At 59.5% G+C, this 16,298-nt stretch overlaps 1 protein-coding gene across 1 annotated transcript in view; it reads right to left on the reverse strand.

Annotated features, from left to right (window-relative positions):
* Positions 1 to 8,142: 8,142 nt before the first annotated feature.
* TRMT44 (tRNA methyltransferase 44 homolog (S. cerevisiae)) overlaps positions 8,143 to 16,298 on the reverse strand; it is a 27,763-nt gene continuing 19,607 nt past the window's right edge. Inside the window, exons 10-12 of the mRNA XM_006893665.1 lie at positions 14,590 to 14,950; positions 13,693 to 13,809; positions 8,143 to 8,378 (exon numbers count right to left, since the gene is read on the reverse strand). Of these exons, the coding sequence (XP_006893727.1) occupies positions 8,143 to 8,378; positions 13,693 to 13,809; positions 14,590 to 14,950 (714 nt within the window). The remainder of the gene's footprint in view (positions 8,379 to 13,692; positions 13,810 to 14,589; positions 14,951 to 16,298) is intronic.

Below are 16,298 nucleotides of genomic sequence, written 5' to 3' on the forward strand. Positions count from 1 at the left end.
ACACACACACACACTGTACACACACACCACTTACACACTGTGCATATATACAGTACACGTACACACATAGTACACACACACTGTACACCCCCCCACTTACACATTGTGCATGCATGTGGTACACACACACACACACACACTGTACACACACACCACATACACACTGTGCATATATACAGTACACATATACACACAGTACAAGTACACACACCCACTTACACATTGTGCATGCATGTGGTACACATATACACATGGTACACACACACACACACACACACTATACACACACTCCACTTACACACTGTGTGTACATACAGTGCACACACACCACTTACTGTGCATGCATGCAGTACACACACACACAGTACACACACCCCTTACACACTTCATGAATGTAGTACACATATACATGGTACATACACACCCACTCACACACTGTGCATGCATGCGGTACACATACACACACACCCCCAAACCACTCTTGAGGTAGCCATTTCTGGGCGTCAGCATGGAGTTGCTCTGTGGCTGGCTGGGAAGGGTCCCTCCCTCCTCGGCTCCGGCATGGCCCCTGGGCTGCGGGCGAGTGGAGCGTGGTGCTGACAGGTGGACATGGCAGTACCTGACGCTCAGTGCCCCCTCCTCCTCACACGAGCTGATACCAGGACAGAGAGTGGGGCTTGGGGCACAGGCCACCCCAGAGGGGCTGCATTAATGCACATACCACCAGGGGAGAGGACTGGGAGGGGGCACCCCCCACCTTGTCTGTCTCACCCAGGAAAGCCTGGGTGCTGCCTCCCCTCTTTGCAGTCTGGGTCGTCACTGGGTTAGCGGTCACCAGGCACAGGGCCCCACTCTCCATGTGTCCCCCACCCTCACACCAGCACAGGAGCCAGCGCAGCAGAGGCCACTCCAGGCCCAAGATTCCTGGAGGCATTCGTGGAAGTCGCCCTCCTCCCATTCCAGAAGAGGGCAGTGGCCCCAGCCCGCCCCCTGCAGTCCTGGCCAGAACTCTGGGCTGGGCCCGTGTGGAAACCCAGGGAGCCAGCCACCTCCCCACAGCCGGCTGCCGACGTGGCCTCGGCCAGGGCCAACATGGGGATTCCAGGGACCTGGCCCCCAGAGCCAGAAAAGAGGCAGCTCTGTGCCCAATGCCAGCCATCCTGGGCCAGAAGACTGGACAGAGGGAAAGACAGGACCTCTGCACAGGGGGGCAGACCCCAAGACCAGCCTGCTCACTGCTGCACTGAGGCAATAGAAGCCTGCAGAACCCCACTGAATGCAGCCACAGCCTCCCTCTATGGCAGTGCTGAGCCAGGGTGGGGTGCCATTACACCGAGCCCCACCCGCAGCAAGTAAGGTTGGCCAAGTCCACCAGGACGGTCATCAGATGCCCGGCCCTGAGTCAGTGCCCGTCCTCTGCCCCCATTTCCCACCCACATTGTGGTTAGTGGCTGGACAGAGCGATGGCTGGGTCAGTGTGTGGGCGGATGAGACTATGTGGATGGTTAGATGATCAGGACCTTGAAGCTGGGGGTGGAGGCAGGCTCACCGCCTCACGAAGCTGCAGATGCTTGGATGAACGAGTAACTGGCCAGGTAGACAGAAGAAGGGATGGCTGGGCCCTTGAACTCTGCAGTGTACCCGAGAGGCAGAGCTTTGCTGATGTCTCCTGATCTGTGCACGACTTTCAGATGAGAACTCGGAGAGGTTAGAGCCCACGGTGAAGTCCAGGGTCAGAGGACAGGGTCAGAGAACTCCCTCACCCAGGACACACATTTCCCTTCTAAACGGCCTGCCGTTCTCTCCAGCTCTGTGTCCACCAGACTCTGAGGGAGGGGAGGGGTCTGGCCTTGACCACCACGGTTATCATGGGTTTTGAAGATAGTTTTGGATTAACTATTGAACTAAGAGACACTGGAAACTGTGTCCTGCAGGTGACTGTGTTCTGGGGAGACAGTTAAACGGGAAGATGGAAGGCGAGGTGTAGATGGATGGGTGGACAGGCCGATGGTAGAACAGTGGACTACTGCTGGGTGTCATGAAGGACGACTCATAGCCTCAAGCCTACCGTGGTGCTATGGACATTGCTGTTCAGAGTGGTTTCCCAGCCCCTGACTTTGCCATGTGGACTGGCAGGAGTTTGAACAGGGCAAGTTAGCCTGTCCACAAGGGGACTGGCTGGTCTCTCCATTAAACTGGGCAGATTGAGCAGATCTGAGACTCACCGTCAGCAAAGCAGCAGACATGCGCTGTGGCCCCTTCAGGACCAGAGATTCCTGTGCCGTTTGGATTTCCAGCAGCAGCCACTGAAAGCCAGCGAGCCGACACGAGCCAGTGGACATCGGGACTGCCACCTCCCACAACCACGCTAAGGGCTCATGTGTGACAGAAGACCAGGGGGCAGTCACGACTGGCAGGACTGAGAGCCTAAAGACACAAGGCTCAGGACCAAGGTGCCTGCAAGCTCATCACAGAAGCCGTCCCGAGTGCACCTTGCTGTCCACCTGCCTTTCGAGTCCCCTAATAAGGTTCTGTGTGGTCTGTGAGCGATCACGGCAGATTTGGATTCAGGAGAGCAGGAATACTGGTGAAGAGAGGAGTGCAGAAGTGTGGAGACACGCCTGCCCTCATGGGAATGTTCTTGCTGTGGCTGTGAAGGGGCCAGTTCCCCTGGAGAGCTGACAGCGGTCAGATGCCCACCCCCACACTGTCCTTGCCCTATTTACACCAATGAATGAGAGACCTGAACCCTGCCCATCTGTGCCATCTTCATCTCTGACACACTTGAGCCCACTGCTGCAATCGCTGTCACCGCAGCTCGTCGAGGGCTGTCCTCTTCTGCTGACCCTGCACTTTTTGAAGCATGACGTCCCTTTGAAAGGAACAGCCTCTCCTAACCACGTGCCCACCGTACGGGAGAGGACGCTTCTCCAGGCTGTAACTAAGGAGCACGTCCTCTGAGGCAGACGTGCTTGACAGTCCACGGGAGGGTCAGTGCTCTTCTCCAACATAACGGCACCGATGCTTCTGCCTCCTTATCACCGCCCAGTTCTCAGATGCACAGCAAGTGACTGAGAACACCACGGGCTGAATCAGGCACCCTTGATCCTTAGTATTTCAGAGAGGTTCTCAACAGCAGATTTCCCAATGCAACACATCTTTTGATTTCCTGACTGCTCGTTCCAAGGGTGCTGTGTATCTAAGAGAGGTGAATTACGGACAATTTAAATATTTTCTTTATCATGATGTAGCCTATTGGTGAGGACTTTTGTCTTCTGGATGTTGAAATATAATCCAAATTGAACAGTGTAGGAAGCCATCCTGAGTAGATCTTAACTCTGCCACAGATATAACACTTCTTCTGACATACAGCCGCCCCCCCCCCATCTCTGGGATTACACCTACCTCTTAAATCAGCACCTGTAAATCAACACCTCGGGGCACGCCCCTCCCTCTCTATTGTAAACTGAGCCTAGGGCTGGGTTCCCTGGCAGCCCGGCCTCCTCAGCTGCCTGTTTATTGCAGAATTCCTCAAATAAACTCCGAGGCTTGATCAGAGAACTTTGACTTGGCCTCCTCTCTCGTGTCCCTGTCCCTCTCTCAATCCGCACAGATCCCTCTCTAGAACACGTGTGAACCCGCAGGTCGGTTTCAGAAGAGGGCAGTTTTTTTATCTTCTACACCAACTGTTTCAGGTCTCCTCAGTTTCGGCGAGCAGGATTGTGTCATCTGCGTAACGCAGGTTGTTGAGTCTTCCGCCAATCCTGATGTCACATTCTTTTAAAAAAGTTTAGCTTCTTGAATGAATTGTTCAGCATAGATCGAAGGTACAGAGAAAAGATACAATTCTGACAACAGCTTTCTGGGGTACAGCTTTCTTCTTGTCAGACAGAATCAATCAAATCATGCATGTGTGAGTAGGTGGCTGGAGATGGATGTGTGGATGGGCGGACGGATAGATGTACAGACACGCAGATGAGTAAAAGGGTGAGTGGATGGATGGACAGATAGAGGGATGGGTGGGTACACTGAGGTGTTGGATGGATGGACAGGTGGACTAATGGACAGAACGGCAGATGGACAGACAGGCAGGTAAGAGAGTGAGTGGATGGATGGACAGATAGAGGGATGGGTGGGTACACTGAGGTGTTGGATGGATGGACAGGTGGACTAATGGACAGAACGGCAGATGGACAGACAGGCAGGTAAGAGAGTGAGTGGATGGATGGGCAGGTAGGGGGATGGATGGACAGACAGGTAGATAAGGGGGTGAGTGGACGGATGTGTAGGTAGGGGGATGGGTGAATGGCAGCTGGGTGGACAACAGCTACATGGACTGAGTGGGCAGCTGTCCTGCTTATCGGTGTCCTCACACTTGCAAGCAGGACAGTATGTTCACGAAGCCCCGTCCATGTAGGATGTGTTTTGCGCGAATCCCCTTTAAGATAGAAACGCAGCAGATGAGATCCAGAGGCTGCAAACACCGAGGCAGAACAGAGGGACCATGGCCGCAGCTCACAATGAGCCCCGCCAGAGCCGGCCTCCTAAACTCGGCCTTGAACCCTGTGACTGTGACAATGTAACTGTCTGCTGGCCAGCCCTCGCGGGGAGCTGGTGGTGTCGAGCAGTCCAGTGACACCACAGTGCCCCCGGCTCTGCCCCTGCACCGAGGATGAGGGCCAGCCTGATGCTGACCACCAGGCTGAGCACAAGCAGGTCCAGGACAGTGCGAGTGAGGTCCACCACGTGGCCACCTGCAAACCATCACACAGCAACGGGAAGCCACACAGACACTGTGGGAACCCATCAACACACAGTAATGAGAACGTGCCCATCTTTAAGGATGGTTAAGATACACACACTTGATTCAGTGACCGGGGTTCTGGGGGTGGGTGTGTCGGAGACAATAGGATTGGCACAGGATAGAGCAGGGGTTAGTGCTATTATACCCAGGGCCACCGTGAGTCGCAGGCAACTCGACAGCACATAAAACAAGATACAAAGTAAAATTCACCGTGTTCATCATCTTCAGATGCACAGTCTGGGCACTTCCCAGAACTCCCCCCACTGCAGTGACCCCACCGTTCCCCAGCCTGCCCCCCCCGGGCTGTCTACAGTGGTCCACCCTGGACGGAAGTGGGACCACAGAGTATCTGTCCTTCTGACTCGGTTCACCTCGTCACACTCACACACACACACACACACTCACTCACACACACACACACACACACACACACACCCTCAGAAGGGCCTAGTCCCTACATGGCATCAGGCTTAGCGAGGAAGGCCAGCCTAAGACGAAGGCCGTCAATCGGATGGACTGACAGTGACCACGACTCTGAGCCTGACACGACAGGCGGACAGGGCAACACGGACTTGGTTCTGAGCTCACCCGGGTTACAGCCCGGATCAGGGAACCACGTCTCCTCAGGGCTGAGCAGTCTGGATGGTGAGGACAGCACAGGCCGGGTCCTGTCACACACGGGACTCCTGAGTCCCCGGCACTTGACTGAGCTCACCCGTGTTGTGTCAGGGAACCACGGTCTCCTCACAGCTGAGCAGCGCTCCCTCCGTCTCGTGTGATCTTCACAGAGTTCATTCCCATTTGACCCAGTTCCGAGAGCCTGCCTCTCCACCAGCTACTGAATCACAGATCCCAGTTTAACAAGATCCCAGGAGCCAAACTCCAACTCAGGGACGCATGCTGCTCTGCTCCGCCTTCATGAACACAAGACACCACCTTGCAAGGGGTTAGGGGACACTTGGTCCATGAGAGCAGCTTCAGGGGACCCTGAGGCTACCAGACAGGCCATCAGACAGCCTGAGGTCACTCGAAGTCAGCACCCTGCGTCACCTCACGACCCCATGGCGTCTGAGAAATCATGGGGGCTTCTATACCCTGTTTTCCAAGGGGAGATGCTGGGTCACCTCACACAGGTTCTGCTGCACCAGTGAGAACCAGGGACCCAAGGCCATGACCCACAACGTGACCCCACGTTTATAAGGACCCAGGTGTTCCTGAGACACATGGAGATGGGGTGATCGGACTCTGCATCCCCTTCGTGCAGGGATCGTGGAGCCACAGGGAAGTGAGGTGATGGCCCCCTCTACCCCCTTCTGCAGGGACACCAGTGTTCTCAAGACAGGGATGTGGCGTGCTTTCTCTATACACCCCCCTTACAGAGACCCCCTGGCATTCCTGAGACATTAGGAGGTGGGCGATGGCCCCTGCACCTCCCACCTTATGAAAACCTTGGTTAGGCCTTTCTCCATGGACACAGAGGCCAGGTCCAAGACTCGCTTTCTAGGAGGACACCGTCGGTGCTGGGGGGCTGGGACACTGCCAACTGCAGGGGTCAGGGCGGGAGGTCCTCTCCTCAAAAATACCCTGCCTCTCACTCAGGGAGGAGAGGGGTTACCCCTGGGGGACACCGGGTCAGGCCAGGCTGTCAGAAGGGACATAACCGGGCTTCACCTTAGGGCAGCAGGTCTGAGCTCCGCTCTGTGCCCAGATGTCTCCAAGAGGCGGGGGAAGGCAGCTGGAGGAAGGGGGGGAAGGTAGCTTGGGGGAGGGGGGAGGCAGTGGGGGATGAGGGGGTGGGAGAAGGCAGCTGGGGGAGGAAAAGGCGGCTGGGGGGGGAAGGCAATCGGGGAAGAAGGTGGAGGGGGGAAGAAAGCAGCTGGGGCGTGTGTGGGGGGGTGCAGAAGCCTGGGGCCAAGCCTAGCCGGCTGGAGGCCAACACAGGCCTGGCCCATGGCCCTGGAGCCACGTGGAGGCGGACTCAGCCCAGGCTGCCTGGCTCCAGTACAGCCCTGCTGAGCTGGTCAGCATTCTCCCCCCAGGGCCACCTCTGCCCCATCTGACCTTGGCCTAGGATTCTGAACTGCAGGACCCAGACTCTCACCTCGCCCCCAGAATCCTCCCCTAATCATCTTCAGCATAGGGCCTCCTGACGAAGCTGGACCATCAGGACAGTGGTCATTTGGAATGCAGGGTCACAGATACCCCAGTGTCAGCACACAGCTAGAGAACAGGCAGGATTGGGAAGGGAACCGAGTACAACGCCAGGCCCGGTGGGTCTGCTTCTAGAAGGTTCTGAGCTGTGGCCAAGCCCTGCCTGGGGCTCCATGACTGCACGGCTCTGGTTTTGTGTTTTGACTGGAAGCAGTACTGCAGGCAAAGTTCAAACAAGTACACGCACTGGCAGGCCTGGGGGTGAGGGGCGGGGGGGCGGGCAGGTGACCCCACCAGGGCAGGCCTGGGGGCGGGCAGGTGACCCCCGCCAGGGCTCACCACCCACGATGTGTTTGGGGTCCGAGACACCAAGTGCCACTGACTGTGGATTATGGCTTGGGGTCCAAGGCCCTGAGAAATGGCTCTGCTAAGCTGGGGTGTAGGGTCCCTAAGACTGCTGGGATGGGGAGCAGGGGAACAGGTGGACCTAGGGGGTTGCCATGGGGTGAGGGCTGCAACAGAGACGCCAGAGAGGGGAGCTGAGTCTGACATGTTATAACTTGAGGTTGGGGGGGGTACCCGGCCTGGATTCCTCTTCCCACTGTCCTGATGAGGGTTCAGTTCTCGGGCCTTCTGGGCCCGCCCACAGCCACTTGTCTAGCCAAGGCCTTGTTTTAGCCACTGCTGACCCCCAGGTGCTCAGGACGCAGGAGCCCCACCCCTGGTGGAATTCCCATCTCCTCTCCCCAGGCCTGGAGGGAGCAGGGGAGGGGGAAGACCAACCTTGTCCCATCCTTCACTGTCCTAGCCTCCTCCCACCCCAAGCCTTGAGGGGCTGCAGGGAAGGCTACCCCAGGTCCTTCCTATCCCAGCATCCTCGACTCCCCCAACTCACGCCTCTGTCCTCCCGGGGGGCTGACCTAGCCTTGACCCCACAGGCCAAGCAGGTGATCGCAGCAGGGGGTCAACAAGGACACGGGAATCAAGGACAAGCACCAGGTTTATCAAGGAGAAGAGGAAAGCCCTCCCCAGGCCAGCCTGGACCAGCGGGGCTGAGTCCCCATCTCAGGAAAGGGAGAGGGACAGGGGCAGGTAGGACAGCGGGCCGCTTCAGGTGAGTGACAGGACAGTGTGCAGGGCATCGTCCTCCCGGGACCTGGCACAGTCTGGGTGCCACCTGCCCGCCGTCAGGCCTCCATAGACACAGCAGCCTCAGGTGGCACCGGCCGGGCCCTCCTCTCACTCCGGCCAGGCCGCAGCTCCTCGGGCCCGTGGGCAAAGGGGCAGCGGGGGGCGGGCAGGGCGCAGCCGTCAGGGTGATGCATGAAGAACCAGCAGAGCCGGGTCTTGAAGGTCCGAGCGTCCGGCGAGCTCAGCGGCTGCTCCTCCCTCCAGTCTCGGAGACGGACCTGCCCGTTCCCAACTGTGGGCGACAGAGGTGGGGGGTCAGCCATGAGAGGTCACCACTACAAAGACCCACACGCTGAGGGCTGTGACAGGCTGCCGGGTGGAAGGGGGACAAGGAGCCTCGGGGTGAGAAGGTCCACTCTCAGCTGGGGGGGGCAGAGACGAGGGGGGAGGGAGACGAGGGGTGAGCAGAGATGGGGGAGCGGTGATGAAGGGAGAGGTGAGGGGGAGGAGAGGTGAAGGGGCAGCAGAGACAAGAGGGGAGATGAGGGGACAAGGAGATGAGGGGGAGGGAGGTGGGGAGGGAAGACGGGGGAACAAATACAGGGAAGCAGAGGGGGGAGGAGAGAGGGGATGAGGGGGAGCGGAGATGAGGGGGAGTGACTTGTAGGGATCCAGGAAAGGAAGGGGCAGTTCTGGCCCAGGGTCCCCAGGTCATCACAAGCCCACATCACTCTCGCTCTCCCCAGGCAGCAAAGGGGCCCCATGGACCAGACCTGCCAGTTGGTACCAGCGGCACCCGACCTGCTGGCCCCGCCCCTGGCAGCACTGCTGTGTGACCTTTGGGAACTGTGGACCCACCATGTCCCCACGGCCCGCCCCCCACAGCTCACGCTCTCCTCTCGGCTCCAAATGCTCACCAGGGTGGGGTGTACAGGGGGCTGGGGTTCGTGTGAACAGGGGAGTCAGTCACAGGCTGCAATAGGAGTGAGAGATGCGATAGTGGCGGGGGCCGTGGCAGGAGGGGGCCGTGGCAGGAGGGGGCCATGGCAGGAGGGGGCCGTGGCAGGAGGGGGGCCGTGGCAGGAGGGGGCCGTGGCAGGAGGGGGCCATGGCAGGAGGGGGGCCGTGGCAGGAGGGGGCCGTGGCAGGAGGGGGGCCGTGGTAGGAGGGGGGCCGTGGCAGGAGGGGGCCGTAGCAGGAGGGGGCCGTGGCGGGGTGAGAGATGTGATCATGGAGGGACCATAGTAGGATAGAGGATGTGGTATGTGGAGAGGGTGTGGTCAGCTGGGTGGAGAGGATACAGGAGTGGAGGGAGGTGGGTGGACACGGGAGATGGGTGGACACTGGGCAGCACAGCCAGTGACCTCACTGTTCCCCAAGATGAGGATCTGGGGGACCTAGGGTAGCGCAGCCTTCGGGTTCCCCAGGGTCGGAGCCATGGGAGGAGGGGGGCCCAGGAGCCTGTGAACAGCATGGGCAGCAACAGCTCAGACAGGCCAGCAGAGGTTCCCCGCAGTCCACTGGGTCACCACTGGCCCTCGGCTCGGACCAGAGGCAGCCCTGCCCTGGACAGGGGTGGTCTGAGCGCCCAGGCGCTGTCCCCCAGGGTCCTGCCCAGTCAGGTGCATACACCTGCACCTGTTCCCCTCCCTCCACGACCCAACAGCAGCCCCTAGTGGCCCAGTGCAGGATGGCAGGGACGAAGCCGGGCTGGGGTCCCCAGAGCTCGCCCTCAGCTCGGCGGTGACCCCACCCCACAGAATGCCGTGCAGGAGCAGAGCCCCAGGGCGGCCACTCCCGGGTCTCCCATCTCAGGTTTCTGAAATAACTCCACAGTCTGCCCGCAATCAAGGAGCTGTGTCCTCGTCCAGCCCTTCCCGGGCTGTCCCGTGCGACAGGAGACAGGCACTGTCCACCGCACGCAGGGAGGTCTGCTACTACAACTCCTATTCAAGTACACACGTCAGCCACTGACGCCAGAGGACAGGGGTCAGGATTTCTACCAACCTGAAGGTCACTGAACACGCAACCCAGACGTGTGAGGGCCTGGGGACTGCGGAGGACAGACAAAGCTGGAGACAGAATGACAGAATTCCATCCCATGACTGACCCACTGCAAATGCCTCTTTAAACACCATCAGTGGTGGAAGGCCCACGTCCTCACCTGCCAGAGCCCATGGGAAGCAGAAGGCACGTGTGTGTGGAGACCTGAGGGGCCAGCTCAGCACCAGGTACGCAGGCAGACCAGGCCCGGCGACGGCTGGGACACCAGTTACTCAGACGCACTTCCAAACTGAAGTCGAGACAAATTCAAACAATCCTCGAGAACCAAAGTGCGACATCTGAGTCTACCCACCCGATAAAATAAACCAACCCGAGCACTGCCCTGCTGCCCTCAACACTAATGGTTCAAGAGCCGGGAGCTGTGGAAAGACGTCAAGTTCATCAGCCTGAGGTCAGTCGAGGCGGGAAAGGGAGACCCATGGGGAAGTCAGCAGACTCTGCAGCTCCTCCTGAACGCAGAGAAGCCAAAGCCCAAAAGCAGAAAGGGTGAACTAAGAGAGCGGACCAAAGGGCAGCCCGGAAGCCGAGGAAAGATAGATCAAGATGTGCCAAGGGCCGACGTGAAAACCAGAAGAGAAGACCAGGCTGGGCTGAAAGAACGGAAGGGTAAATTCAAGCCTCAAGTCCTAACGCTGCAGGGCTATGGGCAGAACACTGAATGATGCACCCTGGCCCACGGCACTGGCTGCCACGGACCCTGTAGGAAGCAGCACGTGGTAAGAGCCAGCAGGCCAGGAGGAAGGCCGCGCAGCACTGACGGCGCCCGCAAAGACAAGGCCCAGGCATTGGACAGCGTGCCAGGCAGCACCTGCCCTCCAGTCTGCACCCCGGAATCTGGAAGGTGGCTACCTGACCGACAGACAGCAGAGACCCTGATTCATCCTGTTCCCAAGGAGGGCGACCCAACAGAATATGGAAATTCAAACAGTGTCATTTATACCACACGCGAGCAAAATCTTCCTGAAGATTATCCAAAAACAGCCAGAAGAGTACACCAACAGATCGACGCAAACTCAAGCTAGATTCAAGAGGCCGAGAACAAAGGACATCACTGCTGAGGTCAGATGGGCTGGAAGCAAATGCCAGGGAGAGGTCTACCCACGATTTACTGACTCGCAAAGGCTTGTGACCATGTGAAACACAGCAAGTTACACTCACACTGAGAGAACGGCCATCCCAGACCACCCAACTGTGCTCACCGGAAACTGTGCATCGAGCACGGGGGCTCCGCCTAGTTCAAGTCGGGAAAGGTCCCACCTGTCCCACCTGCGGCTGCACTGAGAGGTCAAGGTGAGGCGGTCGGTGCTGGTATCACTGACAGACCCCACGCTCAGCGGAGTGTGTAGGAGTCTACCCCCCGCCATGACGACACGCTCCAGGAGAGTGCGCTCAGACTGGTGTCAGAACCCTGATGGTAACAGGTGGGGTCTACAGGACAGGAAAGACGCATCCGGCACAAACAATGGCGGGCTTTCTGTGCCGCTGGGTCCTTGACGTGGTGAAAAGATGACTCTGACCCTCACTGAAGGGGTGGCTAGACCTTGCTGAAAACCTGGGGACAGTGGCGGTGATAGACAACACGGACAAGATTTCAGCCAACTGTGGTTCTGTCCCAACGGGCCTCCACTCCGGTACCGTGAAAACCAGAGGGAGCAGTGAGAACAATCACCGACGTTCCTGCACTAACGCAGATGCCAGATTTCTGACCTAATGAGAAGACACAGAGTCGGGCGCGCAGGTGAGGGGAGCACCGTGACGGCACCGGAAGCGGCAGCGGACCTGGTCGACCTGCTCCTTCCACGGGGTCCGATGGCTGCCCCGAACACTCGGGCGAATTTAGGTCTCGAAGTTGGTACTTCGTGAAAACTGAATGATGGCGGCTGACGCTCCCTGGTGCAGGATGGCACCAGGTAAAAACGTCACCTCCTCCTGCTTCAAAGACAGCCGCAAACCGTGCCCCGTAAGCAAACCCTGGCGTCACCGAGAGCAGGGAGGGTCCGCTGGGATCAGCCAACATGCTCCAGCAGTGTCACTCGTGTTATTCCCGGACGTGCAACTGTGCACAACCCACTGAAAACTTCACCGAGGCTGAGGAGGACCGGACGGAGGACGTGACGTCGGGACGGGAGGACTCGTCAGCAGCCGCCTCATGCAGGTAACGCCCTGAGGGCTCAAGGTGAGAACAACCCAAGCAGATGCCCGACCAGAGCAGGCTGACGACCGGCTCTGAGAGACGGCTGGGCAGCAAGGTCGGCGGGTGGGGTGGGGACAGGAGACGACACACACGCACCCCAGATGCCTCGATCCCAGGGGACCCCGCCCCGGGATACCTGGGTGAGACCATACACCTAGGATCCCTGGGGATCCCGTCCTATGACAGCTGGGTGAGTGACCCTGCCCCTGTGCTCTGCACCTGCCTTGGGGATGCGACCAGCACACCTGTCCTGCACAGTTCTCACCAGGCCAGGGGTGGCGCAGGGCAGCAATCTGGCCCAGGGTGGGCACGTCACGTGCTCCCACTTCCACAAAGGGGGCTTTCCTGGGGGGCTGCCAGGCATGGGGACACTGCAGGGGAAAGGTGGGCACGGTGCCCACACACAGGCATCCAGAGGGGAGGCCGCGGCTACTGGAAAGCTCTGCCTCTGAACCGCTGTTCTAGCAGGAGCTCGAGTGGGCAGGCGGTGAGGAGCTTGGCTGCCCGCTGAGAAGACCCGGTCCTGACCCACCAGCTGCTCTTTGGAGAGGAGCCCGACCCGGCCAAGTCAGAGGAGGGGGCGGCCTCTGCTGTGAAGTCAGCCCCCCTCTTGTGAAGCTGGATCAACTAACAACAGTGGCTGTTTTTATTTTTCAAGAAAATGTCTAATAAACTTACTTTTAAATAAATTTGAAATAACTTACTTTTGTTTGTAAAAAGTCAATCGGTATTATTTAGAAAATAAGTGCCTCCTGGCTGAAGTCCCCCCTTGGTGACTGCCTGGTTGACCGGAGGCCACATTTCCCTGCAGCCCCACCCCCAGACCTTCTCCTTCCAGGAACAGACACGTCCCCACATGACCTGCACAGAAACCACGTCACACGCGCTTACAGTGCAAGACGGGCTTGTCCCGTGAGACCAGACAGAAACATGCTCGGACAATAAAAGGGAGGGGGCGAGGATACCAGTCCTCCCTGTCCAGGGACACAGGCCACGTCCTCCACCACAAACCCCACGTGTGTAGTGACAGCGTCCACCCTGCTGTGTCCAGGGACAAAGGTCACATCCTCACACCCCAGCCCCTGGGTGTGCAGTGACAGCGTCCACCATCCTGTGTCCTGAGACACAGGCCACGTTCTCCAACACAGCCCCCACGTGTGCAGTGACAGCGTCCACCATCCTGTGTCCTGAGACACAGGCCACGTTCTCCAACACAGCCCCCACGTGTGCAGTGACAGCGTCCACCCTGCTGTGTGCCCAGGGCCAGGGTACCACGTCTGTCTGCCCAGCCCCACTGCTCCCAGAGGGCGGAGACCGTGGTCTTGCCTGTGGGGTGCACAGCCCTCACCTGAGAACACCTGGTGGTGGTTGCGGAGCAGTGTCTGCAGGCCCCCGCACTCCCTCTTCAGTTGCTGCAACGTCTCCTGGTCCAGCTCACCGGCAATTTCCGTCAGGGAGAGGCTTCCTGGGGAGCGAGGTCCACAGAGAGAACGTCACAGCCCGGCTACGGGAGACATTCCTATACCTGGCACATCCCGGCTCCACACCACCCCAACCCTCAGGGTGCCCCCAGCTCCCAGACACGGCTGCCACAGGTCTGCGCAGCCCAGGAGGGCTGCAGTCAAACCAGTGAGGGAACCCCTTCTGTGGGCCCCACACGGCTGCTCCCCACAACCAGCAGGGCAGGAGCCACTGGGGCGAGCTCCGCCCACAGGGGAGCGGGTACAAAGTGGGGCGAGCCCCGCCAGCTCACTGCTTTCGGTGGAGACTCTGCTCTGAGCCCAGCATGTCTGCTGAGCCCGGGGTCAGTCCCCACTGCACCCCACACCGTGCATCTGAAGCCAGCTCCCTGGTGGCCAGGCACCACCCCAGCTGGAAGGCTGCTGTCCCTGTGGTCACAGTTCCTGGTGGCCCGAGGTCCCTGCCACGTGCCCCAGCGCCCTCGGGCCACTGCTCACAGGACAGCCCGCCATGCACTGTCAGGACCAGCAAGGGGAGCTCCATGTCCCCACGCAGCACCAACTGCTGCCCCGAAACCTGCGCCTCCACCCACAGGGCCCTGTGTCCCTGGGCCTTTCTGTCCTTCCTCAGGGTGGCCACCGTGGGGCTGGCCTAGCCACGCAATGCCCACCCCAGGTCCCCAGGTCCCCGAGCCTGCAGGAACCCCAGCTCTCAGGACACAGTGACCAGCACGCCCCACTCCTGCCCTGTGTCCCTGAGGGTCACGTTAGGCTGGGGACATTACCTCCTGGGTTCCAGGGAGTCCCACCTCCGTTGGCATGGGGTTCCCCGGTGCTGAGCAGTCGCTGGGCCACCTGCAGAACCACCCGGTCCACCAGGTCCCTCGGGACAGAGGCGCAGTTCCTCACGCGCTCCACCTTCTCCCGAGGCCGGAACCCCGGCACCCACAGTCTACACGGAGACGCCCCTGGGGCTGGAGGCTGGGCTTCAGTCCCCACCTCCTGGGCTTCGGGGGGAGGCTGCAGGGGCCCCGAGCACGGCTGTCTCCTGGGGCCCCCCTGACTCTGAATGTAGACTGTCCTCTGTGCGTCCACCGACGCCTCCTCAGCGGCCGGGTACGTCCTGGACCGTCCCACCAGGCACACCTGCCAGGAACATCAGGGCATCAGCGGCCATCAACCCACCTCACCTCACCCCATCCACCTCATCTCGGACGAGGCCACCTCACCCTGCTCTCCTCACTGCCCTGGGACTCCCAGTCCTGGAGGACAAGGGGCTTTAAAGCTTTCTATCTTAACTTCAGCATGAAGGACTCAGAAGCCCAACTCATTAATAACTAACAGATGTCAAGTATCTGTAACAGGAAGAAAAATTCTAAAAGTTCAAATCCTTAAAAGTCTCACCCGAGGACTGAGAGACTAAGTCTGTGTTGAATTAAGAGCTGACCTGGGTGCTGCACCATCACATGGTCCCAAACCCGCCCCAGAGCACTCGAGTTCCCGTGAGTGCACCCCAGTTCTCCTAAGTGAAGGCGGGCAGCAGGGAGAAGGGTGAGGCACAGCTGGAGGTGCACGTGATAAAGATGGAGGTCCACCCACATTAACTGCCACCCTCCCCACGGCTCCCAGCGGTCCTCTGGCCTGCGGCAGGTCCTCGCCAACCAGTGCTCACAGGTCACCACCTGCCATGCCCACCATCCATGAGCCCTCCACCCACTCCTGGTGGTGACCGGGACCCGGGCTCGGGGATCCACACCAGCCTGGCCCAGAGCGCGGCACCGGGCCCTGAGCACGCAGCGCCGGCCAAGGGCAGCATTCAAACCCCACTTCACTCGCAGCACGGCTTCCCAGAGAACGAGGGCCTGGAAGGGTCCAGCTGGCCAGGCAGCACTGCTGGGAGACACAGCCCGGAGCCTGAGTCCACAGTGAGAGTCCTCTGAGATCAGTGGCCGTGACGGTGTGGCCGAGGGCACAAGGCCTGGTTCACCAGATTAACATGCATGAGTGCAAGCACCCCACAAACCCTTCACAGGGGCCAAGCCCTAAGAGTGGGGTCCGGCTGCCCTGAGCCACCTGGTCCGGCCAGCATCATGACAACGGGGCTGCTTACAGCCAATTCCAGATCACCTGGGCCATCACCCAATGACAGGCAGGGAGTCATCACATGTGAAAGCACAGGACGCCGCCCTGACCTCCTGCTACAGTCAGTGAATTCCACAGGGATCCAAACAAGGGGCTGTTTCCACAGACAGGGCAGACTCAGGGGGCAGCCTCAGGGCACGCTCGGTTAGGGACCACCGTGGACTGCCACAGAGTCTGCAGAGCGACCCCAAGGACAAGCAGACAGTGGGCCAGGGTGGAGGACGGCAGTGTGAGGTGGAGGACGGCAGTGTGGGGTGGAGGACGGCAGTGTGGGGTGGAGGACGGCAGTGTGAGGTGGAGGACGGCAGTGTGGGGTGGAGGACGGCAGTGTGAGGTGGAGGACGGCAGTGTG

Source organism: Elephantulus edwardii, unplaced genomic scaffold (genome assembly GCF_000299155.1).
Source record: "Elephantulus edwardii isolate Elephantulus edwardi_28Jun2011 unplaced genomic scaffold, EleEdw1.0 scaffold00129, whole genome shotgun sequence".
NCBI lineage: Eukaryota > Metazoa > Chordata > Mammalia > Macroscelidea > Macroscelididae > Elephantulus > Elephantulus edwardii.